Source organism: Caretta caretta, chromosome 6, assembly GCF_965140235.1.
Source record: "Caretta caretta isolate rCarCar2 chromosome 6, rCarCar1.hap1, whole genome shotgun sequence".
NCBI lineage: Eukaryota > Metazoa > Chordata > Testudines > Cheloniidae > Caretta > Caretta caretta.
In genome coordinates, this window is record NC_134211.1 from 98,325,275 (window position 1) to 98,351,466 (window position 26,192).

Genomic DNA, 26,192 nt, shown 5'->3' on the forward strand with positions numbered 1-26,192 from the left:
TATAGTTTATAAATTTGGCTTCTAACAAAAATAGACCTAAAGAATATCTCACAGTGAAAAAAACTGAAACAGAACATGGGCACATGTGGTGTGTGAGTGAAAAATCATTACATCCAAGAGCTAAAAGGCAGTAACAGAAACAAAAACACTGCTAATTGCCAAAGCTAAGAGAATGGGACTCTGTGCAAGAATGAATGAATGGAAACCCAATAATGAAGGACCACAATGGGAGCAAAAGACGTCATGGAAATAATGCCTCTACCAGTCTTATCGGGATATAAATGTCAGTATTAAGTCTTGAAAGGAATTAGGTTCTATCTATATTGTTTGCAGGGTTGTTGTAGCAATGTTGGTCTCAGGATGAGAGAGACATGAAGTGGATGAGGTACTGTCTTTTACTGGACCAACTTCTGTTGGTGAAAGACAAGCTTTCGACCTCCACAGAAGTCACCCCAATAAAATATATTTCCTTACCCACCTTGTTCTAGCTATATTTTACAATAACTAAACAAAGTTACTTGCTGAATAAGACAGTATTCTATTGAACATTTCCAATGAGTAAAGGACATCTTAATTTAAAACTAAAGTGAGAGTCTCTCTCAGCAAAAGCAAACTAATTACAAACAGTAGAAGGAAAAAGCAGGGTAGCTTCACAAATGTCTCAAACATATATACCATGTAAAGAGCAAAAAGAAAAGGAGTATTTGGGGCACCTTAGAGACCAACAAATTTATTTGAGCATAAGTTTTCATGAGCTACAGCTCAAGCTCACGAAAGCTTATGCTCAAATAAATTTGTTAATCTCTAAGGTGCCACAAGTACTCCTTTTCTTTTTGCGGATACAGACTAACATGGCTGCTACTCTGAAACATGTAAAGAGCAAGACCCAAAACCTCAAAGATATTTAAAGGTCACATTGCAATAATTAGGAGTTAGGTGCCTAAAAACCTTTGAGGATCTGGGCCTATGTCACAAGGTGAGAGTTTAAAGCTGCCTATGAATATAAGCCTATCAACAGAAGAACCTAATTAGTTTGACTTGATGTTAGTGTAACACGGGGGGGGGGGGTTTGGGGGGGAGAGAGAAGAGACAAAGAAATTATATACAATTATAAAGTTCTTAAAGGAAATTGACTAGGATTGTGCAATTCTACTAGGTCTTTCTGCATCCAGTTCCATGCTAGAAAGCTTGATTTGGAGGGACAATGATGAGGGCTATATACGTGTCGAAGATAAATAGACTAATCCTACAGTATTTAGTTTCTGCAGGGTCAGCTGTAGCAGCTGTTAAGCAGTAAAACTAGTATGCCAGTCAGTTTCTCACTGCTGCTTTTCCCTGTGTAAAGAGCTACTTGCAGCTGCTGATAGTGACCCTGGGAAAGAAGTTAATGTAGCACAATCAATTAAAAAAATAAAAGCAAACTAAAAGTAGGGAAAACGGGGGGGGGGGGGGGGAAGAGGGAAGACAGTGGCTAAAACGAAGAAAAAATTTTGTTTTTATTACAGTAGCACCCACAATGAGCTAGACACTGTACAAACACATGGAGTTATAGTCCTTGCCCTAAAAACTTGCAAACTAAACAGACTAAAAACAAAGAAGGGTCGATGTAGAAGATCACGAATTACATTGTGTGGTTCTGCACACATCTTGGAGGAGGTTTTGTGGGTGGGAGTGTCAGTTTGTGTTCCTTTCTTTCATTATTTTTTATGGCTTGGCAAGGTAGAAGTGGGAGGGAGGGGAATGGCAAGGAAGGACTGAGTTTTTAAGGATGAAAGAATGGTTAAAAGGTAAGACAGGAAGGGAGGGAGTGCCTAAAAAAGGGAAAAACCAAGGAGTGAATACAAAGGAGGGAGGTGCTTAGTAACATCACATTAGGAGGAGAGGGAGTGGAAAGTGTGTTAGAACACACAAGTGAACACTCAGTTAAGTCCAATGCTCAAATTACGGGAATGGGTCTAACGTCATCACAAAACTGCCAGGGGAGTGGATGTAGCTGCTCCTGCTTCAGGTGCCTGGTGAATGAGGGGGGGGGGGGCTCTAGGAACCCTGGAGCCCCCGTGGGTTATATTATATATATGAGTTATAGGAGGTCTCAGAGCCAGTCCCCCGTAGCTACAGACTGAATAGAGGGTGGGGGCAGGAAGACTAGCTGAACAGACTGAGGGGGATGGAAAGACAAAATAGGGGAGAGAAAGGACAGACAAATAAGGAGAGAAAGCAGGAAACAGCAAGAGAGAGAGAGGGGGCGGGCAATGGAGAGGATGGTTACTGCATTTAATTGTTATGCCTCAAAGATATTGAAAAAGCTTTTTTAAAAACACCAACAAATGGGATCAGATCTATCATCATGAACCAAGAGAAGAGAGAGAAATAATATCCACTTACACCTAAAGGGGGAAGACCTTCCACTATATTTTTCTTCCCTGACAGAAGGTCAGAGACAGGTCTCTTCTTTAGAGAATCCCTTCTCACTCTGTACCTTCCTGAAGTCGTAAGGTCAGATTCTGACATGGATGGAGTCAGCAATCCTTCACCTCTTCTCTGCACCTGGGTTTCAGCCATTACGTGTACTGGGCTCACATCTTTTATCCTCTTTTCCGTCTCCGAAATATGTAACTTAGGCTCAAGGATATGCAAAGGGCCAGGAGGTGAAGCAACAGAACTGTAGGGGTAACTTAGTAAGGATTCATTAGGATAACCACCCATAATAGCAGAAAGCTGGGTTTGATCATCAGTGAGAGGAGTCAGAGTTGTACTAGCTTTGTTTTCTTCTTCAAATTCTTCTTCTTCCTCCTCGCTGCTGTGAATCAGCATAGTGGCATCTGAAAGAGACTTCTTATGATCACAGTTCAAACTTTCTTCTTGCTCCTTATTTTCTTCTTGCTTTGTTCTCTCCATGAAAATGCTGGGCTGTGACCCTGCCGACATGACCCTTGGAAGGGCCACATCTGCAGCAGAGGCTGACATGGTCCTCTCTTTAATTCTTATGCATTCAAAGTTGTGGGCAAGTCCAGCTATTTCAATACTGTTCCTTTTCTGTAGCTGAGCATGTCGTGCTGATGTTAAGGGCTCACTCACTTCCTGAAGGGAATGTGCAACAGGCAGGCTGTCTTCCTGAAACGTCTGAACAGAATGGTGGACTCGCCGCGTGATGAGATCTGGATTGCTGCTGCTAATGTAAAGATGTCGGGAAAGGTCTGGGGTACTGTTTGCAGGTCTTGGGTATGGGTAAGGGGGAGGAGGTCGATAGACCTGGGTCTTCATGATGTTTGGGGCTGGATACTCCTGAGCCTGAAGCTGCACATTTGTTAGCTCAGGGACACTGACTGCACCAACAACTGGACGCCGTTCAGCAGGGTATGGGTAGGGAGACTGGCTATGAAAACTGTAACTCAGGTTGAAAGGATAGTGATTAGATTGGGGGGAGGTGAAATGAGCATGTTCTCGGATTTCAGGTTGGCTGTAGACCAGAGCATCAGGCCTACTGTAGGCATATGAATTGCTGATGTTAAGATTTCTCATAGAATGACTCTGCCTGTCTGTGTGTATCATTCCTCTGTTAAGCTGTCTCATCACAGTTTCATAATCTGGTGTAGGCCGATAAGAAGGTGGTATTAGCGCACTGTGTCGATGCGACGGAACATGATCAGGTCTCAGGACATCGCTCCCAGTAATGCTTGGGTTAGAGGACATGGGAGATGGCTGCAAGTAGTGCTGTGGGCTATTCAAAGAGTTTGTGCTGTGTGCACTATAGACACTCCCATTGCGGATTCTGCCATTGTAGTCATGTGGAGTTCTATCCAAGCTAGTCTGAGAGTGGTAGTAGTATCCGTTCTGCTTGCTCACAAAAAGGTTATCTGAAAAAATAAAGGTGTTTAACAACCATTATGTCCAAACACTAAAAGAGTGAAATTCCTGTACTAGTCATGTTTAATCAATGATTAATTATCAAAACCTCAGCCCTTCCCCTCCATATCTTGGCTTTAACAATATATTGCTGCCAGGCAACATTTTACTTCCAAGGATTGCATTTTTAGTGCTGCAAGGCTCCCAACACTGCTCCCAAATACACAATTGCTACCTCGGGATTTCTGTATTTCTGTTTTACCTCTTGCTACCTGGTCAATTTTCTGACATGCAGAATGGATCCTGTAAAATAGTCCTTTACCTGGAGACTGATTTAATTCTGATGTGATTTGTTTTCAGACACCATGACGTTAATGAGTGTTGCATCAAGACTCAGCAGTAAAACATGAGAGTTGTAAATTTGCCTTTTATCTTGAAGTCATTCAGAACTTGTTTTGCTTTGACCAAGTGGGGTTGTGATGTAACAGCCAGAGTCAGAATTCAGGCAAGGTTGATCAATAAAATGTGTCAGCCTCACTCACAAGAACCATTCAAAAGCAGGAATCTAGAAAAATCCCACCAACGAAGCAGTAACAGGCTCAGGAGCAACCACAGGATTTCAGCTCTCTAGGCCAGGGGAGACAATGCACAGTACAGAGTTATGGCACGTGAGCTCTGGGGGAAGAGGTGCACCATACCTGTAGGGGCAGCCATGCTAGTTATCTAACTAACTGGATTAATTAACAGTGGCTGCAGAGGGGACTTTCCCTCATCCACCAAGCCACTCAAAGCTCTGCAGTGACTGCAACTACTGAGAATTAGGCAGAGTGCAAGCGATGGAGGAAAAGGGTAAAATAGAAAAAGTTTTGGTCCCGCTTCTGATCTTATTTCTTTATAGCTTATTTACCTGTTCTAGACCAGCAATTTATACAGCATTACTCTTGAGATACACCAGTGCAAGGTCTTGTCTACGGGCTTGGCTACACTTGCGAGTTAGAGTGCATTAAAGCAGCCCCGGGCGCCCTAGGTACTACCCGTCCACACTGGCAAGGCACGTAGAGCGCTTTGACTCCATGGCTAGAGCGCTCCTGGTACTCCACCTCGGCGAGAAGATTAACACTTGTTGTGCCTTAGCTGAAATGCCCAGGCGTCAGTGTGAACGAGGTGTTGCATTACTGCGCTCTGATCAGCCTCCGGAAACGTCCCATAATCCCCTTAAATCAAGTGGTCACTCTTCTCATTGTTTTGAACTCGCTGTAGGAATGCGGATATGGCCTTTGAAAGCTCTGTTTCTGACAGCCAGCTGCTTATCTGCTCCAAGAAAAAGCAACCATTTCTGTGGAATGTTGTGTGAGAGTGAGAAAGAGGCGGGGATCTGCTCCTATCTGAACTTACAGGACAGCATGCTGAGATGCTCCCAGGCCCCCAAAACCCACTCTCTCTCCCCCCACATACACACAACACACTCCCTGTCACACTCCACCTCACCTCCCCCCCACATTTGAAAAGCACACTGCAGCCACTTGAATGCTGGGATAGCTACCACAATGCACTGCTCTCTCTCTGTGGCCGCTGCAAGAGCTGCTAATGTGGCCACGCCAGTGTGCTTGTAGCTGTCAGTGTGGACAGATTGCAGCGCTTTCCCTACTGCTCTCTACAAAGGCTGGTTTAACTCAGAGCACTCTACATCTGCAAATGTAGCCATGCCCTACATGGGAAAGTTGCACTAGAATAACCTAAGATGTGAATTCAGATTGATCTAGTTAAACGAGTGCAAATTCCTGTGTAGAGACACTTATTCCAAAGAGTGGCTTTTTTCAGTTTAGCTTAATTTGACTGGGAATAGGTTTAAATTAAACCAAAATAAACTCAAACTGAAATAAAAAGAGTGTCCACATGGGAGTTTGTATTGGTTCAACTATATCAGTTAAAAAAAAAAACCACAAAAAACAGTAAGTTAAACCAGTTCAACTTGCCTACGTTGACAGGGTCTTAGTGACAGAAGCATCAGGCCCACTATATAAATGAATGATCAATACTAATGATGTGTCTATAATCAGCTGGGAGATGCGATTTCGAGTTCAGAAAGACATACATGTGCTAGCGCTGGTCGATATAGCATGCTAAAAATACAGCATGGTGGGGACAGCATGGGCGGTTGCTCAGGTTAGCTGCCCCAAGTACATTCCTAGGACCTCGGATATAGTTGTTCTCAAGTGGCTAGCCTGAGCCACACAGCTGCATTGCTACTTCTCAAGCAGAGCTAGCGTCTGTACATCTCTCCGAGCTGGGAATCACCCCTCCAGCTCAGAGAGGCATACACATACTAGCTCTGTGTCGACGGTAAGAAATCTGCCTTACATCACCATCCCAGTAACCAGCAAAGGTAGATCTTAGTCAAACCAAAGTTTTCTGGAGACTTTGGAAAATGATTTTAAAATATGGTAGGATGTTACGGCTTACTACAGTTGGTCCTTATTACAGATTTCACTATACATATGAAAGTAAATTATCGATGGTTATGTTTAATATTTATAAAGCAATGGAGCTTTTGCTCGGGTGCCAAAATGCAAAACACTGCTTCGGGCGCTTTTTGTGCCTGTAGCGCAAACAAAACCTGCTGTGCATCTTTGCTGACAATTGCTTTTGATTCTTCGTTCATGAGAATAAGCGTTCAATAGCAGGATTTTACTACAAATCTGGTATTCTTTACTGAACCCCTACTGTGGTATTGGAAACAATTCAACTCCGTTCTGCTTTGGAGATTACGGATATTCGTTCCCAAAACTGTCAGCGACTCCGTATTACCAATATTATTAATATTTGTACACCATAGCACTCAAAGGCCTGAATGCAGTGGATAATTAAACACAGTCCTTGCCTCAGACAACTTAGTCTAATTAAACACAAAATGAGGGTAAGAATAAGGGAGAAGGAAAATGAGGGTACTAGTAAATCCACTGCATATTACATAGACTAGTTATGTGCACCACTTGAGAGTTCTGAATAATTTAACGATTTTACTTTTAGAAAACCAGTGTTTAAAAATTCCATAACAAACCAGCTACAATCCCCTGGGCTCTCTCAAAGTTTGCACCCCCAGCCTATCCCAAAGATTTCTATACCTACTGCTACAGACAAGAGGTCCCTCTCTTCCTGGAGTACCTATCCCATATGGTCCTTAGAAATCCTACTCTCTCTATTGCTGTCCAGGGGCGGGGCTGGGTCCTTGGAGCAGTCGGGGAGAGAGGGTACAAAGTCCATGGATAATTTATGGAGCTTGGATATTCTTAAGATCTAGAGGGATATGAAGGCGCTCCTGAGGCCTGCTCATTAGCTTACCTTCTGAGGGGTGTGTGTATATATATATATATATATATATATATATATATGAGAGAGAGAGAGATATAGCCATAGAAACCATAGCCAATTTAAGGTCATTCAAGAGGGATTGTGGTCTGTAATTACAATGTGCATGGTCAGTAACTCAGTATTTGCTATCCTAGCTCCCTGCCGCACCCCTATATCATTCTGTACTTAGAATAGAAACAAGTACTGCAGCAAGAGAAATAATGTGGGCCTGACTCACATTTACACTTTGGCCTCTTTACACAGCTCTAGCAGCGCCATGGGGCCTTAAAGTGAGTTGAAATGCAATGTGGTAAAATGTGATATCAAGTGGTCTGAGTGCTTACTGGTTCCCACTGTATTTAGAATTTACTTGAGAGTTAAACATTGAGAGTGACACATCATAATTTACCTTGGGATGATGTGTATGGTTCCGTGTAGTGTCCATTGTAATGTAGAGGAGGTGGTGGTTGCATCATGTAAGGCTGTGGCTTGGGCTAAGAAAGAAGATATTTTAAAAGTAGTTAAATACTACATGACTATTAAAGAGTCTTGAAGATCTTTAATACAAGGGGCTATTCTAAAAGCAAATTCAGTCAGTGTGTAACACAAAGTATCAGTTTTCAGGGCTAGCGAAGAGTAAAAGTCAACCAATGTCGTGCCTACAAACAGACGTCTAGGATTTTCTCTAGATGTAGGGGAATCTTAAATTGAAAAGAGATGCATCTAAAATACCTAAAAACAAAAAATATTTTTAGATCAGTTATTAAGAAGTTACATCCTGGTTTTCTGACGAACTAAGAAGTTTCTTAATTTATTGGTCCCACCTTATTTTTCATCATTTCAGCTTATTTCACTAAATGAAAAAATATTAAGTCAAATGGAAAACTGTAAAAATTCAAATCTTAGAAGTCAGGCATATTCCTAAGAAAAGTATTCTTCTCCAGTCTTACTGACTATTAATGTAGTCACCACCATTTCTCCCCTCATGCGGAATCCTCATTCTAGTTAGCAAGAAACAAGAAGTGGCTCAAATGTAAAGCTATTTGAAAACCTTACCAGAGACATCCTGGAAGAGGACCTCCTTCTAACTGGATTCACTGTAACAGCCTGGGTTTGTCTACAAAGCAAGTCATATGATGAGCAACATTGTCAACTTAGGCCCAATCCTGTAAAGTGCTCACCACATTTCAGGGCACTTAACACTTCACAGGCCCTATGTTGCACAGTCCTCCCGCCAGTCCCAGAGGGAAGAGCTTTGTACAGCATATGCACAAATCACTGCTGTTGCTAGAATGAGAAGAAACACAAAAATAGGATGGAGAGGGAGAAAGACAAACACCTTGTTTATCTCACTGCCTCCTTTCCCCATGTACAGCACCCTAGCAGGGGAAGAATTCAGATTGCTCTGGCACACCAGGCTTCCCCAGAAGTGAGTGAAATGGAGGAGGATCTGAATTTCACATATGCAGTGGGCAGGGAGAAAGGTGGGATTTTCATGCTCTCACACCAAATTTCAACCCCTGGTAACCTGTAGGCTCCCTGGCCTGGATGTCTGTCTTTATAATAGTCTATAAAGGGTCTTCAATACTTACTAGGCTATTGAAATAAACAACAGCCGAATGCTCATTCTGAGTCCCTAACCAATCCAAATTTTAGATATGGCAAACACTGTAGCTATCATAAACAATGTTTTGTAGTTTGCCAAATCACTGCATGTTGGACTGTTCAGCAATGCCCATTTTCCCCACCCTATACTGTTTCTGTACCTGTCAGCGTGCAGTACAAGGACCCAAAAGACACCAGAGCAATACAAATACAGAACATGCAAAATTTCAGAAAGAAAGATTATTCTCCAGCTCACCCTTTAGGAAGAGAAGGACGAGAAAGAATTGGTAAGCGTGGAAAGGAAAGAATGAGGAAAGGTTTCTGAGAGCCTTCCACAGGTGGAGAGTCTGGGGAGTCTCTAAAGACAAGGTACGTGCAGACAAAATGGAGACAATCAACTAGCACATGGAAAAGAAAGGCACTTGTTACTAGCAGAGAGGACATTTTAACTGAACTTAGATGAGTCTGGGACAGAGGTTCTTAGCCTGGGTGTCAGCACTACCTTGCCCCTCCCTTTTGTTAAACAGGAGGATTTCTCAACTCATTGACATGGGGATCCCAGTAAGGAAAGGTTAAGAACTACTGATCGTGGGCATTTTTTCTTTCTTTCTTTCTTTCTTTTTTTTTTAAAGTGAGCTATTGTAAAGGGTGCAGAACTGACAGCCCGGAGACTGAAGTTCATAATGTAACCAGAAAACAGATACAGTTCAGACAGCAGCTACACATGCTTCTGACATGTACACTACCTCCACCAATATGCTTCATCCCTGACCAGAAGGCAACCACCATGAGGGAGGAGAGGCCAGTCTGGTCTCTATTCCAAGTCAATCCTTCAACTATTTTTGAGAGTGTCAACAAGGGTGTAATTAATATTAGTGCTTGTTGTGGTGATTTTTCTGATATGGATATTTCTCTCAGTCTTTCCTTCAACTTCAATAGGCTCTGAATCAGAGCTCAATAAGTCATTTATGGCTGGACTATGTAAAATAAATTGAATTAAATGGAAACCATGCTTATTCAGACTCACTGGACCCGATTCTCTGTCTCATACTAATGAGAATCAAGAGTAACTTGACTGAAGTAAAAAAGATTTTAAAAAAATCAGAATCAGGCCCTTGATTTGCAGTGTGGAGACTGGCCCATTAAATTTAATCTTCTCACTTGTATTTAATTTGTTCTGCTCTGGCGCTTACTGAGCTATGAGGAGTCTGTGGATATCGAAAGGGCCGCATAGTGTAAAACTGCCAATCCAGCATCTTCCAAGCACACTACATTCACTCCCCCACTCCTTTAAAATAACGTCAGTGTCCTATTACAAGTTCAATCAAAAGCACATTCAGAGTCCCGTAGATTTCAGTATTTCACAAACACCCTGACATTAATGGCCCAAGTAGATGCATTTACAGCATTGAGATCCAGTTATTAGAAGAAGAGGACTATGTTCTCAGCTGTGACTCAGGGTTATAAAAATATAATATAATATTATATAATATAATATTTAATATTATATTATATAATATATAATATTATCCTCTATTATAAGGCTGCAACCGTTTAAGATAAATCCTTTCCATATTGTAAACTTTAGCACTGGGGATAAATAAGTGGTTGAAAGCATCAGGAGTAGACAAGGTCACTTTTAGTATATTCTAAACATGTATATAACATTTAGGTTCATTATGGGAACAGAGACCTCCCCCCCCCCCCCCCCCCCCAAAAAGAAAAAAAAACAACACAAAACTATTCTACTTACAGGCTACATTTATTTAGTCTGTAAAATTTGTGTCTGGCCACACACATCCTCCACACATATTTTGCTGTTTCCATGTCCTCCTGTCAAACAAAATATATATAGATATACGACAAAATATACAGGCTAAAATATACAGGCCCAACTCTTGGTCCCATGGAAGTCAGTGAAAGTTTTACCACTGACTTACACTGGAACAAGATTTGACCCCCTTCATTTTGATGTGGCAGTTTCTATATCAAAGTTTCTTAGGAACCATGTAATTTGCAGGACTAATCCAGCTGCTCAAGCATGAACACTCCACGAGATTAAAAAAAGCTGAAAATAGCAGCCTTCTGTTGAAGACAATCTTATGACTCAGAACACTGAATAACCATATATACTGTGCATATCACACTTTAAGACTATTACAATAATTATATTATTGAAGAAGGGAATAAACAAATGCTTTAAAGACTCAATTCTGCAAGGCGCTGAGCACTCTGGCCCTGACCCAGCAAAGCACTTAAACATGTACTTATCTTTAAGCATGCGAATAGTCCCATTGACTTCAAAGTCTTATTTAAACACATGCTTAAATGCTTTGCTAGTTTAGACCAGAGTACTCAGCACTTTTGGTGTACTTACAAAAGATAAGATTTCTTAATGCCTTTTACTTTTGTATAAAAACTACTGAAGCAGCCATAGAATTCAAAATGTTATATTTGTGCCACCCTTATAATTAAAACTTTTTAAAAATTATAACAGCAACTAAAACACCTCCACATATCTACAAAGTTGAAAAAAATAACATTTTGGACAAATATAGTTTGAGGGATTATCTTATTTTGTGGTTTACTTGTATAGCTTTAGACTGATAGAAATAAAAACTCACTCACTTACAGTTTGGAACTGGATGGTCTCTTCTTTATTTGCCAGTTCTAATGCAAAAAAGGACTTGTTGTGGGACATATTGGCAATGTCATGCCACCTAAGGATATATGGAGAAGACATGACAAGTAAACTCTGGATTTTCAGCATACAGAAAGTATAAATGAAAAACAAAACCTATCTTTGGGAGGGTGAGGACTAACTGAGCAATAACTCCCCCCTATCCCCAATCTGAGTCATGTGTAGCAAACTCTGCAATAGTGATTAAAGAAGCAGACTAACTTCACACCCATTAAATTATTGTTAAAAGGAAAACGGGGACGTAACTGTAGTTCTTTGGAGGATGTATAAGTGTGGGTGGTATTATTTATAATGGATAATGCTTTGCTATTCCTGCTCAACTTTGCGGTCTTTCAACTTAAATGCATTTAAAAAAAAAAGTTTAAGACAAGAAACTAGCCATTAGCATGTCCTGACTTCTTGAAAGTTAATCACTCATTGTAAAAGAAAAGCTATGTCCAGTAACCAAGAACACTCAGAGCAATTAAGACCTGGTTAAAATGAATGAGAAGACAGGCGAGGATGAGCAGAACTTGGGGCCTGTAGAGATTCACTGTGCATGGCCCACTTACTCTGGGGTTGCAGAAACGTTCCAATATTTGGTCCTCAGTCAGTCAAAAACTCGATCTGATCAGATAAAATCCACTGAGAACAATGTCTACCTGGCCACAATGGTAACTATAAGTCACCAGTATCCTTGAAAGTAGCCTTCCACATGTGTCGCTACAAGACATTTATTTGGTAGGCCAAATTCCGCCCATGGATGCACACGTACAGCTCTTATGGAAGTCAGTGGGACTCATGTGCTTGCATCCAAAGGTGAAATCTGGGCTATTGGAATTGGGCCAGGTGGATCTCAATGCCATGCCTAGCATGGAAAAATATTTTTTAAATGTTTAACTATGAGAATGCCCAGAAAGGCTGCATGCTTCACTACTAGTGACAGCTTAATTGCAAACAGCAAATGATCTATCACTTCAGAATAGTAATGCAACTCTCCTCTTCTATATTTCCACATATAGAACACCCCCCAACATACTTTTACGATTGCACATCCCCAAGTAATTGATGTGCACGTTTGTTTTTTGTATGTGCCTGTATCTGCCAAAATGATGCTGCCTCTAGATTCACATGCATTTGCACAGGGGAATATACATAACTCTAGGTGACACACATATATAACGTAGCTCTAAATGAGTTAATCCTGCAGCAATTATATAGGTAAAACTCCCATTGACTACAGTACGTATGCACAAGGGCTGCAAGACAGGGCCCATATTTGGAACTGTGCTAATGAGTAAGATCTGTATTCATCCAAGATGCCATGAAAGCAACTGGGGACTGCACAGAAAATGTTAATTTGCAAAGTACTCATCAGCATTATTCTGACGGGACAATACTCACCGAAATATAACAGGAGGCCGGCCATTTTTGTGTTTCACAAAGATACCATCAAGACATGCCCCAATAAATAGGTCACTTCCCTGGCTATCCTAGAAGTAGTAAACAGAAATCACAAGAAAAACTCTTTATGAGCCAAAGTTACAGCAGAAACTGTTCACTTCAGTGAAGTCACAGAAAGGTTCTTACATAGGCAATGCAAATCTTAATCTTTAGTTTGAGATCATGACGTCTCCTCATCATGCAGCACTTACACAGGACTCGATACAGTGGTCCTTATGAAATCAATGAGACAACTCAGGTGACTAAGAGATGAGGTATAGGGCCCAGAGGTTTCTTATACATTGGATTTTCTTGTTTTTTCTTTAAAATGGAAGAAATATATAAAGATGGTTGCACTTATTAAGTCACGTCAAGTGTCAAAGCCATCCTTACCTTTGCAGGGTAGCTCTCTTCACCATAGCCTTCCATTCTCTCTACCTCTTGCATATATAACGTTTCTGCATCAGGAGGTGTAAGGCCTCTATAAACAAACACAACAGTAACTTTTAATCTAGTGATCAGCTTCTAAAATTGTACCAGTGGGGGGGCTCCTACTTGTATTACTCTTGAAGCATGCTCGAAAAGCACTTAGTAAGATATCCAGGCTATCGTGAAATCTTATTGCTTCTGGTCTGTCCAAGAGACTAAAACACTTGTCCTGGTCCTGCCACTTGGAATCCTGTAACCTCTTCCTCTCTAGCTTCCCTGATTTCCATATCACTTCTCGCCAATTCGTCTGCTATGTCTATTGAGACCATGTCACATCCCTCTTCAAATCCCTCCCCTGGCTCCCCATCACCCACCATATCAAAACTGAAAGTTTAGTATTTCCATTCAGGGTCCTTCATAATTCCACTCCAGCCTGCATCTCAGATTTATTTATTTATTTAGCACAAACAGTATGCTTAGCACTGTACAGTACAAGGAGACCCACTAATTTCTTATTATATATCCCTTCTCATTCCTCTTTTCTGACAGTCACATCAGCCTCAGCTCCTGCACTTCCTTCTCCCACTCCCATCTACATTCCCTCTTTCTATAATGCATATTATGCACAGAAAAAGCCCAGAATCCTGATATGTTAGTCCTCACCCCTCTCCTCATTCCAATTCCTCCTAAAACCTTGCTGCTTCCATGCTACTTAAAACAAACCCACAACACTGAGTCACATCAAACTCCATCTCAAGCCCAACATTATTCTAACTAGAGGGGGGAAAAAAAAAAAAAAAAGAGAGATCAGGAAAACAAAGAATCTCATCTGATGCCGTCCTCTGGGTCTCCCAGTGCACCGTGTCTTAGACTGAAAACACCTTGAAACAGAGGTTACCTTTAGATTGGTACAGCTCTGAGCATACTGTTAGTTCTTAACAAACAAAAATAATTGTGGTCACAATTTCCATTACACTAAAGCCAGAGACTAAGTTAAAGGACTTTATAAATATTCTAACAATGAAGCCACAGTATTTATTTTTGCTCTGATAAGCAGCATTACTACGATGTACATTTGCTATTTCAAATGTCCTGGCTTTACCCTGGATGTAAATATCCACACAAATTGCCAGAAGCTTGAAAATCACAGCACAGACAAGAGAAATGCAATTTTCTCCACACTACTCATCCCCAGCTGTGCCTCAACTCTGACTGGGAGGGAACATCTCTGGCAGGAGAGCAGTAGCTGTTCCTAATTATTCCTTCCCAGTTAGTGGCACCTATAGGTTTAGTGATTTGGAGATCTGTACTCTAGAAATTGGAGTGAGACTGCATCATACGAGGATAACTTTCAGTCACTACTGAGCCAGGATGGACTTGAACCAGCAACATATTGGTGACAAGCTCTATATCACACTACCTAAATATCCATCATCACCTATACCATAGAATCATAGGACTGGAAGGAACCTCAAGAGGTCTTCTAGACCAGTCCCCTGCACTCAAGGCAGGACTAGTATTATCTAAACCATCCTTGGCAGCAGTTTGTCTAACCTGCTCCTAAAAATCTCACACGACAGAGATTCCACAACCTCCCTAGGCAATTTATTCCAGTGCTTAACTACCCTGACAGTTAGGAAGTTTTTCCTAATGTCCAACCTAAACTGCCCTTGCTGCAATTTAAGCCCATTGCGTCTTTTCATATCCTCAGAGGTTAATGAGAACAATTTTTCTCCCTCCTCCTTGTAACAATCTTTTATGTACTTGAAAACTTATGTCCGGCCCCATGCCCCGAATCTTCTCTTCTCCAGAACAAACCCAATTTTTTTTTTTTCAAATCTTCCCTCATAGGTCATGTTTTCTACATCTTTAAACATTTTTGTTGCTCTTCTCCAGACTTTCTCCAATTTTTCCTGAAATGTGGCACCCAGAACTGGACACAACACTCTAGTTGAGGCCTAAGCAGCGCTCCAGCTGTCAGCCCTGGGACGGTAGGGACTCCAGCTGTCAGTGCTCAACAATGCCCCACTTGAGTCGATGCAAGCGCTCCTGGTGAGGATGCACACCACTGACAGAAGGTGCATACTGTACGGATACACAGAGCTGGTTTAAATTACTGCAATGGCTGTAGGCTGACCTAACTTAAGTCAACTTAACTTTGTAGTCTAGACATGCCTTTAGATCTGAAGTGACTGCTCCACAATTTCTGCATTTATGAAATCTTACCTGTATTTTTGATGCAGCAAGGCCACTTTCTGAGTTGCTTCCTCCAGTACTTTCTCCTCTTGTAACCAACCCTTAACATAAAGCAGAATTTAGTTAAAGAGCTAGTAGAAGGAATTCTAAAGGATAAAATAATTAGTTCCTTCACTCAGCAGGATCCTGACTTCCAAGTGAGCCTGTGGTTAGTAGGCTGTGAACAGATTACTGCAAAAACCTAACACACACTTTGTTTTTTCCCCCCCACCATTTATCTTCACTATAATGTACAAACATCTTTAAACATTGGAATGTCCTGGAAAACTGGGATCTTGTGTGCAATTTAAAGCATTATGTGTAATTCAATTACCTGATAAAAACTTTAATTAGCTCTGTACTTGCAGAACCTCAATAATTTGTGCTTTGATTGGTTTGGGAGCAGTAAACAAGAGAGAGAAGTAGTGGTTCTCAGCCTTTATATAAGCATGTATCCGTTTGTTGAAATCTCTCTGATAAGCACTGCTATTTGTCAATACAGTGTTTGCTCACTTTGAAAGGGGTCTCCAAACCATTTGTTTTCTTTCAATAATGTCAGAAAAGCAGCTGAAGAAAGTGCTTACCACAGGAAACAAGGCAAATCTTTGTAGAAATTCCTGAGATTCATACTGATTGTAGTCTCCAAAGTCAGCTAAGGAAATGAAAGAACAGGTAAGATTCAAGTACTTGTGATGATGAAAGGATATAGTTCAGTGTGAAGGATGCGCTCTCTGTACAGCGTAGCTCTGTAATAATGAACTCTATTATTTAAAAGTAGTGGATGACACTGTACAATAGTTAGTAAACTTTGCAAAGTATAACAGTTAAGCAAATCATGTTGTGATGAGTGTATATACCCCATACTGACCAAACAGGAGCTAAATAGAGATAGAGGCCTGGTGTATACCTCAGAGTTAGGTCAAGACAAGGCATCTTGTATTGACCTAATTACAGAAGTGTCCACACTTAAATTTCATTCCTGTCAAATTTCAGAGTAGCAGCCGTGTTAGTCTGTATCCGGAAAAAGAACAGGAGTACTTGTGGCACCTTAGAGACTAACAAATTTATTTGAGCATAAGCTTTCGTGAGCTACAGCTCACTTCATCGGATCCATTCAGATTACTCTCAAAGTAACTGCCCTGCTAAGCCAATTTAATAACTCCACTTCCACAAGCAGCATAAAGTCAAGGGGTCAATGTAGTTAGGTCAATGCAGTATCTATGTTGACACTACGTTGCTTATGTTGATGGTTACTGGCTGTTAGGAGCCTTCCCACAATGTCCCACCCGGACAGTACAAATCAACACAAGAGTTCTTTATGAAGACATGCACCGCTGACACAAGGAAAAGCGTAGACACACACAAGCAATGTAATTTCTGCAGTAGCTGTATTCCAATGTAAGTTAGGTCTACTTAATTTTGTAGTGTAGACATGGCCTCAGAGCTTTAATTAGCACCAACTTGTTATACCTGGAGGGTGCATCAGGCTCACTGAGGAGCTCAGCTGGGAGAAGGAGACCCAGGAGAATGGAGATCTGGAGTTCCTGCCCTGTGGGAAGGGTCAGACAGAAGCTCAGTGGAAGGAGAATTGTGGGGAAGCTACAAGCATGGAGTTAACGCTGGGGCGGTGGGGGGTGGAGGGCTTGAAAAAGGGACAAGATTCCAGCAAGCCAGCCCTGTGGGTTGATGCTCTGTAGGAGAGAGGAGAACTGGGAGAACCCAAGATGCGCTAAAAGCTGAAGCCTGGAGCAACTTCTGCCTGCCCTAGTTTGTATTTGTGTCTGGTTTCTGAGTTTTGCTGAGGGTTTTCAGGGGGTAGCTCTGCAAGGCTGAAGAGGAGCTCAGGAAGGACAGAAGATGTTGTGTTGATTACCACGATGTTGTTGGACATTATTTGGGGCCCTGGAAGGGTGGAACTATAGGGAGACGTGGATAAAGGCCAAGTCACCATTGTTAGAGCCCTGCATGGATACAAAAATTTGAATCCGCATCCCTGGTAATTAAATTGTATCTGACCTGTGATCTGCACTCCACCTTATAGAAGGATCTGCATCTGCACCAGCACCTTCTAGAGCAGTGGTTCTCAACCGGGCATCCATGGCCCCCTGGGGAAATGTAAGCTGGTTTCAGGGAGTCCAGGACCCCGTGGGGCTCCGGGCTTCAGCCCCACAGGCAGTCCCCCTGAAACCGTAGCCCTGCTAATTGAGATCCTCTGCATAATCTAGAGCCCCGCACTATAAAAAAAAATTTGGATCTGCATCCGATCTGTAATCCAGAGACGGTAAATAAAGATCCGTATCCATGGATGCAGATATTTGTGGATATGATGCGGTTATCGTAAGATTTGCAGAGTTCTCACCATTGTACCAGACCAATGACAGAGCGAGGAGGAGAGCAAGACAGAGTTGCTGAAATGCCATATCACACCAGGAGTGCGGGGGGTACTCTGTGATGGTGAGACTGTCCTTTTTCTCCTAAAATATCCTACATAGTCTGTGTTCCATTTCTGACTGGTCACATGACACAGTTCAGACACTAATCCTTTTGATCTTAATTCTTTAGGAACTCCACTCCTGTTCCTCTCTTTTCATTTGTCTCCTGCACCCAGTTGTATTCTGGCCCTTGGATCTCCCCTCCCCTCCCCAGGATTCAAGTAGGCCTGGTCCTGGTTTAAGGCTTCTTTTACTGAGGATGCTGGCTGTCAGTTGCTCCAAATGAACACAACTTGCACTGGGTGCATAAGAATGGGAGGTAGGTAGGAAGGTAGCTATCCGGGAGATGATCACTGCTCCCTGATTCTCTACGGCAGTCCCAGTTCTGCCGTAGATTAGAACAGACTAAGGGCTGTTCTGACAATTCTCCACTGGGTATGGTCCCACAGAGACTGTACATCAGATAGGGATTGTTGGAACACACTGGACACTTCCCCTCCACACCCTAAAATGATCCCTGGGCTGGGAGATGTGGGGAGTGAGGCCTAGAATCCAGTTCTGCATGCTCTGCACTTGCTGGGGGTATTCACAGCAGGGACTATGGGGAGGTTTTAGTTCTCTTTTGGTCACCCAAGCAGCCCAAAGAGATCATAAGGGGACAGAGAACCTGCCTCTATATCTGGCCCCAGCTGTCGAACAGGAGAAATAAAGTGGGCTAAATACAGAAGACATCAAGAAGACCAAGGTGTTTAATGTATTTTGCTTCTATCTTCACTAAAAAGGTAAGTTGTGAAGATACTTCACAATGGTGAATTCGGACGGGATGGGCGCAACATCACTTCACTGTGGTCCCGTGCTTGCAATGCCACGCATCGCCTGGGGAAGCGCATCGGCTGCCGCTGGGAGTGGTGCGAGGAGCACCAGGAGCTGGGAGTCCTGGTGTCGCAGATCAGGTCCGACGACAACATCATCGTCACCCCGAATACCAGGGGCAGGCTGGAGAGGTCCCTGAAGGCAGCTATCTACTCACTGTACATGGAAACCCTGAAGTGTAAACCGGACCAGGGTAAAGCCTTCGAACTGACCAGCAAGTGGGACGTCAGCAACCACTTCCTCGCCGGGGATGGCTTCACCCGTTTCACCAACTGGCGGTTCATCCACCGTGCCCAGCTCAACTGCGTTCCGCTCAATGGAGCCGTCCGCCATGGGAACCGAGACAAGCGTTGGCGGAAGTGCGGCTACTCCAACGAGACCCTGCCCCACGTCCTGTGCAGCTGCAAGCCCCGCTCCAGAGCCTGGCAGCTGTGCCACAATGCCATCCAGAACCGCCTGGTGAAAGCCATCGCACCACGCCTGGGGGAGGTCGCCGTGAACTGCGCCATCCCCGGTACTGACAGCCAGTTGTGACCTGACGTAGTAGTCACCGACGAGCCCAGAAAAAGATCATCCTCATCGACATCACTGTCTCCTTTGAGAACAAGACCCCGGCCTTCCGTGAAGCCCGAGCTCGTAAGCTGGAAAAATACGCCCCCCTGGCCGACACCCTGAGAGCAAAGGCCTACGAGGTGCAGATGGATGCCCTGATCATCGGAGCCCTGGGCGCTTGGGACCCCTGCAACGAGTGTGTGCTGCGGACCTGTGGGATCGGTCGATGCTACGCACGGCTCATGCGGTGCCTCATGGTCTCGGACACCATCCGATGGTTCAGGGACATCTACATCAAACACATTACCGGCCACCGACAGTACTAGGAGGTGTGAGCCGGTACGACATCATGAATCAACTATGAGAAAGGGACTGAGAGACTTTTTCCATTGGACCATATGAACTGGAAACAAACTCACTGAACATTAAATCTCACCAAATGAGGGTAAATCCAGCCTCATCATCGTATCCACTCATTATACTCCACACCTGAACATAGCCATTATATGAACAACATACCCCCATATCTCAATGTCTGTATTTTGACCTGTTAACCTTTTACCTCCAATCGGGGAGATTGCAGATTATGTATTCCTTATGCTACCGTTCCTTATTCCCTGATAACCAGAAACTTCTATGCTTAAACTCTGTACCGTTTTCTTTTTATTTCAACATCTTAATAAAATTATTAAGAACAAGGGGGAAGGAACACAAGCCAAAGTAGGGAAAGCACAGGTCAAAGAATATTTAAATAAATTACATGTATTCAAGACAGCAGGACCTGGTAAGGAACCAGCTGAAACAATCTCAGAACTGTTAGTTATTATCTCTGAGAATTTATTGAGGCCAGGAAAGCTCCCAGATTGTTGGAGAAGGGCAAACATAGTACCCATCTTTAAAAAGGAGAACAAAGAGGACACCCAGAGAATTATAGACCAGTCTCCTAACTTTGACACCTAGAAAGATACTTTACTGGAACAAATTAATCAACAATCGATTGTAAGCACCTAGAGGATAACAGAGTTACAAGTAACAGTCAACATACATTTGTCAACAACAAATCATGCCAAACAAACCTAATTTCCTTCTCTGACTGGATTACTGGCCTAATGGATAGGGGGAAGCTGTAGACGTGATATATCTTGGTTTTAGTAAAGCTTTTAAAATAGTCCGAAGTGACATTCTCATGAGCAAATTAGGGAAGTGTGGTCTAGATTAAACAACTATAAAGTAGGTGCCACACTGCTTGAAAGACCATACTCAAAAAATAGTTACCAATGGTTCGCTATCAAACTGGGGAGATGTATTTAGTGTGGTCCCGCAGCTGTCTGTCCTGGGTCCAATACTAATCAATATTTTCATTAATGACTTGGAGAATGGAGTGGAGAATATACTTAGAAATATGCAGATGGGAGGGATTGCTAGCACTTGGAGGACAGAATTAGAATTCAAAATGACCTTGACAAATTGGAGAACTGGTCTGAAAGCAACAAGATGAAATCCAATAAAGACAAGTTCAAATTACTTCACCCAGAAAGGAAAAAAATCAAATGCACAACTACAAAATGAGGAATAACTGCCTATGTAGCAGTTCTGCTGAAAAGGATCTGGGACGTGGATAGTGGGTAGGATAGTGGATCACAAATTGAATACGAGTCAACAGTGTGACGCAAATACAAAAAACACCAAAATCTTTCTGGGGTGTATTTACAGGCGTTTCAGATGTAAAACATGGGAGGGAACAGTCCTGCTCTACTAGGCACTGGTGAGGCCTCAGCTGGAGCAGCATGTCCAGTTCTGGGCAACATACTTTAGGGAAGATGTGGACAAATTTGAGAGTCCAGAAGTGAACAAAAAAAATAATAAAGGGCTTAGAAAAATCTGACCTCTGAGGGAAGGTTCAGAAAACTGTCATGTTTAGTCTTGAGAAAAGGAGACTGGGAGGAGCTCTGATAAAAGTCTTTAAATATGTTTGTTAAGGGCTGTTATACAGAGGACAGGGATCAATTGTTCTTTTGTCCACTGAAGGTAGGAAAAAAAGTAATTGGCTTAATCTGCAGCACGGGAGATTTAGGTTAGATATTAGGAAAAAACTAAATCAAGATAATTAAGCTCTGAACAGGCTTCCAAAGGAGGTTGTGGAATTCCTGTCTTTGGAGGTTTTTAAGAACAGGTTAGGCAAATACCTGTCAGGGATGGTTTAGGTATATTTAGTCCTAAATTAGTACAGGAAGATCGACTAGATGACCTCTGAAGGTTCCTTCCAGTCCTACATTTCTATGGATTCTATAAATATCAGAGAAGCTATAAATGAATCTTCAGGAGAAAAAGGTCTCAAAGGACCAGAGCTTCTGCTGAATGTCTGTTCCATATAGGAATATAACCCACAAAAATATAGCTCTTATTTACAAGTCTCACTGAAGAGAAGTACTTAGACACCAGTCTTTAATTCAGAATTAATAGTATTGTGTGGGCTAGTATTCACATTTAAACGAGACTTCACCCATTTTAGATTAAGTTAATACCCACGATCAAACTAGTGTTCGGAACGGACATACTGTTACTATTAAAATCACAAATTGCTGTGGTATTCATCAGTGGGGACAATGACAAATCACCAACTTGCCAAAATCCAAGTGTTCATGTTCCTGGTAAAAGCAACTGACCCATCTTATAAGTCACCATAGTTATCAAGCAGTACCAATCCAAAAGCTCTACTATTCTATGCTGGTTTTTCAGTGTGTTATGACACATACTATTCCTTTCTTACAACCCTGCCAGATAAAGTGAAAAATGCAAAAAAGTTAATGGATAAATATTTTCCATCTAAGAAGAGGATTATACTGAGAAAGATTCCCATAAACAACTCACTGAGCAGAGACACATTTATACTCTCCCAAGAACATGAAAATGAGTAAGAAAGAACTTGGTAGATGAAGAGTATTAAAGGCCTAGCCTGAACTACAAACAACAAAAAAACACAACCCACACAAAACCCCATTTTTACAAACATAAGGTATTTTTAATTCACCCTATTTCACTGGTAAACAAAACAGAAAAACAGATTCTCTTCTTTAAATGTGACGCTATCAATATCTACACACTTAGTAGTTGATTTTTTAAAAAATTAACTATTTTCATGTACTACACATGCCCCCCAAGTGCTCTGCCAATGCTGGTGGTTTTACAATCTATTAGTCGTTATAGAGGAAGACAAAATTCAGGCAAAGGCTGTGGGAATGGAAGACTACATATAATTAGCCTGGTCCCGGGGAAGACAGGTAAACTGTTAGTTCTGGGGGTTTCTAGGTTTTTTAAACTATACGTGTAACCTATCCCACCAGCCCACAACTAGCCAACATTAAATGGCTAATTTCTTGTAGGCATCATGGCAGAAGGGGGTCTTCAGGAGAGATTTGAATGTGCGGTAATGGTCCTGTGGACAAGCTCTGCAAGCACATTCCAGGCGTAGGGGGAGATGGCATGAGAGACAACATGGAGAAAAGAATATGGATGTACAAACACATTCTTATTTATTAAAATGCATCCCCCTCTCCTGCTCCTAAACCAACAGGAGGAGATTGCAGAAGTTGAGACGCAATGAGGTCTAGTGGTCTGAGCACATGACTAAGAGCCAGGAACTCCTGGGCCACTGACTCCCTCTGTGGCTTTAGCTAAGTCCCACTGAAGTTAATACACCTTTGAGGATCACGCTCTTAATGACCAGCTAAGTGTTGAGGCACCATAATCCAGGTGCATTAAATAATTATAAATTCAAAGCAAAGATCATGTATTTTACAAAAAGGCAGGTTAGAGCCACAAAAATACATATAGAGTATCTACCATAACAGGGGGTGTTCATGTAAGCAACAAATATAAAATATGCATTCAAATATCTCAAGTCACCATCCCTAAAATTTACTTAGTGAAATTCCTTTGTTTACCTTGAACAGCTAAGCCAGCCAGATGAATTGCTTGTTCTAATGTGCAAGGAATGTTTCCCTCCAAGATATCTTTCTTCAACTGCAAATAATACTGGTATCTACAACAACAAAAAATATATATATGTGTCAGCTTTTTCCATTTTTGTTTCAGTACAATATAACGAAAAAAATCTTTTGAAAGCCAATGAATTTGCACACATATTTCCTTCCAAATTCCCTCCCCTTCCCTCACTCTCTCACTACTGAGGACACCACAATCCTCCTTGTCACTCAGTCCCATAACTTAGTGTTCATCTTCAACTTCTCCCTCACCCCTCACACTATAGTGTATCCATATCCCGCCAATTCTTTCAACACATCTCCAGGATCTGCTCTCTCCTGCCTGCTCAGACATCAAAAACGTACTCACATCCTCCTCATCATGCTATTTAATTCCTATAACAGCTTCTTCTCATGCCTCTTTGACAAAATCACACCCCTTCTCTTCAGGCCATTCAAAACACTGCTGCTGGTCAAAACAATCCCTGATGGTCAATCTGACATCACTCCTCCCTTTGAATCACTTTGATTCTCGCTTCTCCAGTACATCTATTGCAAGCTATAGGTCATCCCCTTTAAGTCCCTACATAATCCATTCCCTTCAACCTGGTCTCTCATCGAATTTATCCAACCTGGTCTCTACCTGTGTCATCTCCTCCATTCATCAATTACATCACTTTCCCACAACCATCTTCTTGCATGCCATTCCCTACGCAGGGAACATGCTTTCTGCGGAAGTCCAGCAGCCACCAGCCTCTCCTGAAAGTACTTCTTTAAAACCTACTATTGCTGTAGTAAAACCTATATAAACTTAACCAAATAAAACATTTATTTAATCTGAATACAGATATTTTTAAAAGTTTAAACTTCCTCATGCTGTACATTAGCCCTTGCTCAACATTGCAAACACTTAAACATGTGCTCAGCTTTACTGACTGGAGCAGTCCCATCTGAGTCAAGTAAAGCACACAAGTTTTTCAGCACCAGGGCCTAACTGCATAATTTTACTGGTATTGTCCCTGTCCCCCTAACTGTTTTACTACATCACATTGAACAATAGTTTAAGAGTTCCTGGGGGCAGGGATTTTGTCTTCTTACATTTCAGGAGGTACCTCATGCCCTTAGAAACAAATCAATAAACGCATGTCAGACTAAACACAGGAATACAGATTTTTTCATCTTTACCAAAAAGACTGTTATACACAGCAACCTTTTAACGTATTCTCTACTATTTTCCCCTCTCCCACAAGAGCAGAGCCATGTGCTATATGACAATAGATACCAGTGCTACATAAAATCACACACAAACAGAGCTGGGACTAAAATCCTTTGCTTCAAAAACACACAACACCCTTTGTGCAAAAGGAAATCACCCTAACCAGGCAGTAGGTTTCTTGTTCTTCCTGCAGGACACCTGCTAAAGGAATATATGATGATCATACAACTACCCCATCTAATTATTGGCAACTTCCCTCCAATACGGGCCTTGCACTCCCTTGGCTACGCCAAATATACCACTTGTTTTAAACACTCTTTGGACCAGATTCTGATATAGAGCGGGAGTAAGTAACTCCATGAACTTCTCTGAAGTTAATTCCCATCTTAACTGATGTGAATTAGGTAACAATCTAGTCCTTTATATCTAGCTGCCCTGGGTATAGGAACACAGAGTTTGCACCTGAACTTGTGTCTTGTGCATGGCAGTGTATTACAACATTGCTGAGCTACTGCACCAGAAATTTACAGCCTCTGTGTCTGCTAAGAATGTCTATATTAGAAATACTGGCAGTTTCACCCCACTGAATTAGAAAACTGCCTAATCAAAGTGAAAGCTTTTACTATTTTGATCTTGCTGAAACAATTCCTGATACATCAACCTGTGGAATCCTATACCAAGTTTAGGACCTAATCCAATACCTGGAGTTGATCAGGCCCTTAAAAACCTGGAACACAACTGAAAAAACAGCCCACCATGCATTTTAACCTTTTATAAAGAAAACAAGTATACAGCTTTTCCCATACAAAACAAGAAGCAAAGTCAACAGGCCTTGTCCTGCACTGTATAATATGTTGGAGCTGCAGAATGTATTCTGAGCCACCCCACTGCATTGAAGCATAGCAGCCTGTAATTAATGTTGTGACAGTTCTCAGGGTAAACAGGACTGAGCCATCTTGTTACTCCTCTGCCTTCAGTGTGAGGGAGTCTTGCTTGTGCTTAACTGGTTGTCAGCTCCATGAAAACACAAGACTATTAGCCACCCAAACACGCTCCTCTGGGCTATGCCAGCCCTTACTCTGCCTTGCAGGTTAACAGTACATGCACCCCAGTCCCCAAGTTCCTTTGAAGCATTGCCCCTACATAGTGTTCACCCCTTATCCACTGAACAGTCATCGAAATACACATTTTCTGGGTACCCAGGACAGTCAGATATGAAGGGTCCATGCAGCAGCAAAATAATTTTTAGTCTTCTAATTGTTAAAAGTAAACTCCTGAACTACAGCAGTTCACATTAAAATAAGTGTTTTCCACTTCTGTGAGAAACTAAATTTATCACAGATAGTAACTGCAATACAGCCTGCTACAACAGTTTCCTATTAAACTCTAAATATCGGGTCTGAATGTGGTCTCTGCCAAACTGGTATAAATTAGAAGTAACTCAGTGAAAGTGAAAAAAATAATCACACTGGTGTAAACACCATGTACATTAAAATAAGAAGTGGAACACCAGCTGGGAAAAGGTGAATCAAATCTGTTTATCCTTA

The 26,192-nt window shown here is 41.9% G+C and overlaps 1 protein-coding gene across 2 annotated transcripts in view; it reads right to left on the reverse strand.

Annotated features, from left to right (window-relative positions):
* Positions 1–26,192, reverse strand: part of PTPN21 (protein tyrosine phosphatase non-receptor type 21) — a 61,209-nt gene that overhangs the window by 19,228 nt on the left and 15,789 nt on the right. The window contains exons 4-14 of one of the 2 annotated variants that reach the window (XM_048853875.2): positions 23,391–23,488; positions 16,174–16,241; positions 15,581–15,651; positions 13,319–13,406; positions 12,887–12,975; positions 11,435–11,522; positions 10,556–10,635; positions 9,059–9,160; positions 8,254–8,314; positions 7,607–7,691; positions 2,386–3,857 (exon numbers count right to left, since the gene is read on the reverse strand). In XM_048853875.2, coding sequence (XP_048709832.2) covers positions 2,386–3,857; positions 7,607–7,691; positions 8,254–8,314; positions 9,059–9,160; positions 10,556–10,635; positions 11,435–11,522; positions 12,887–12,975; positions 13,319–13,406; positions 15,581–15,651; positions 16,174–16,241; positions 23,391–23,488 — 2,302 coding nt within the window. The remainder of the gene's footprint in view (positions 1–2,385; positions 3,858–7,606; positions 7,692–8,253; positions 8,315–9,058; positions 9,161–10,555; positions 10,636–11,434; positions 11,523–12,886; positions 12,976–13,318; positions 13,407–15,580; positions 15,652–16,173; positions 16,242–23,390; positions 23,489–26,192) is intronic. The other variant, XM_048853876.2, reaches the window with a different exon arrangement.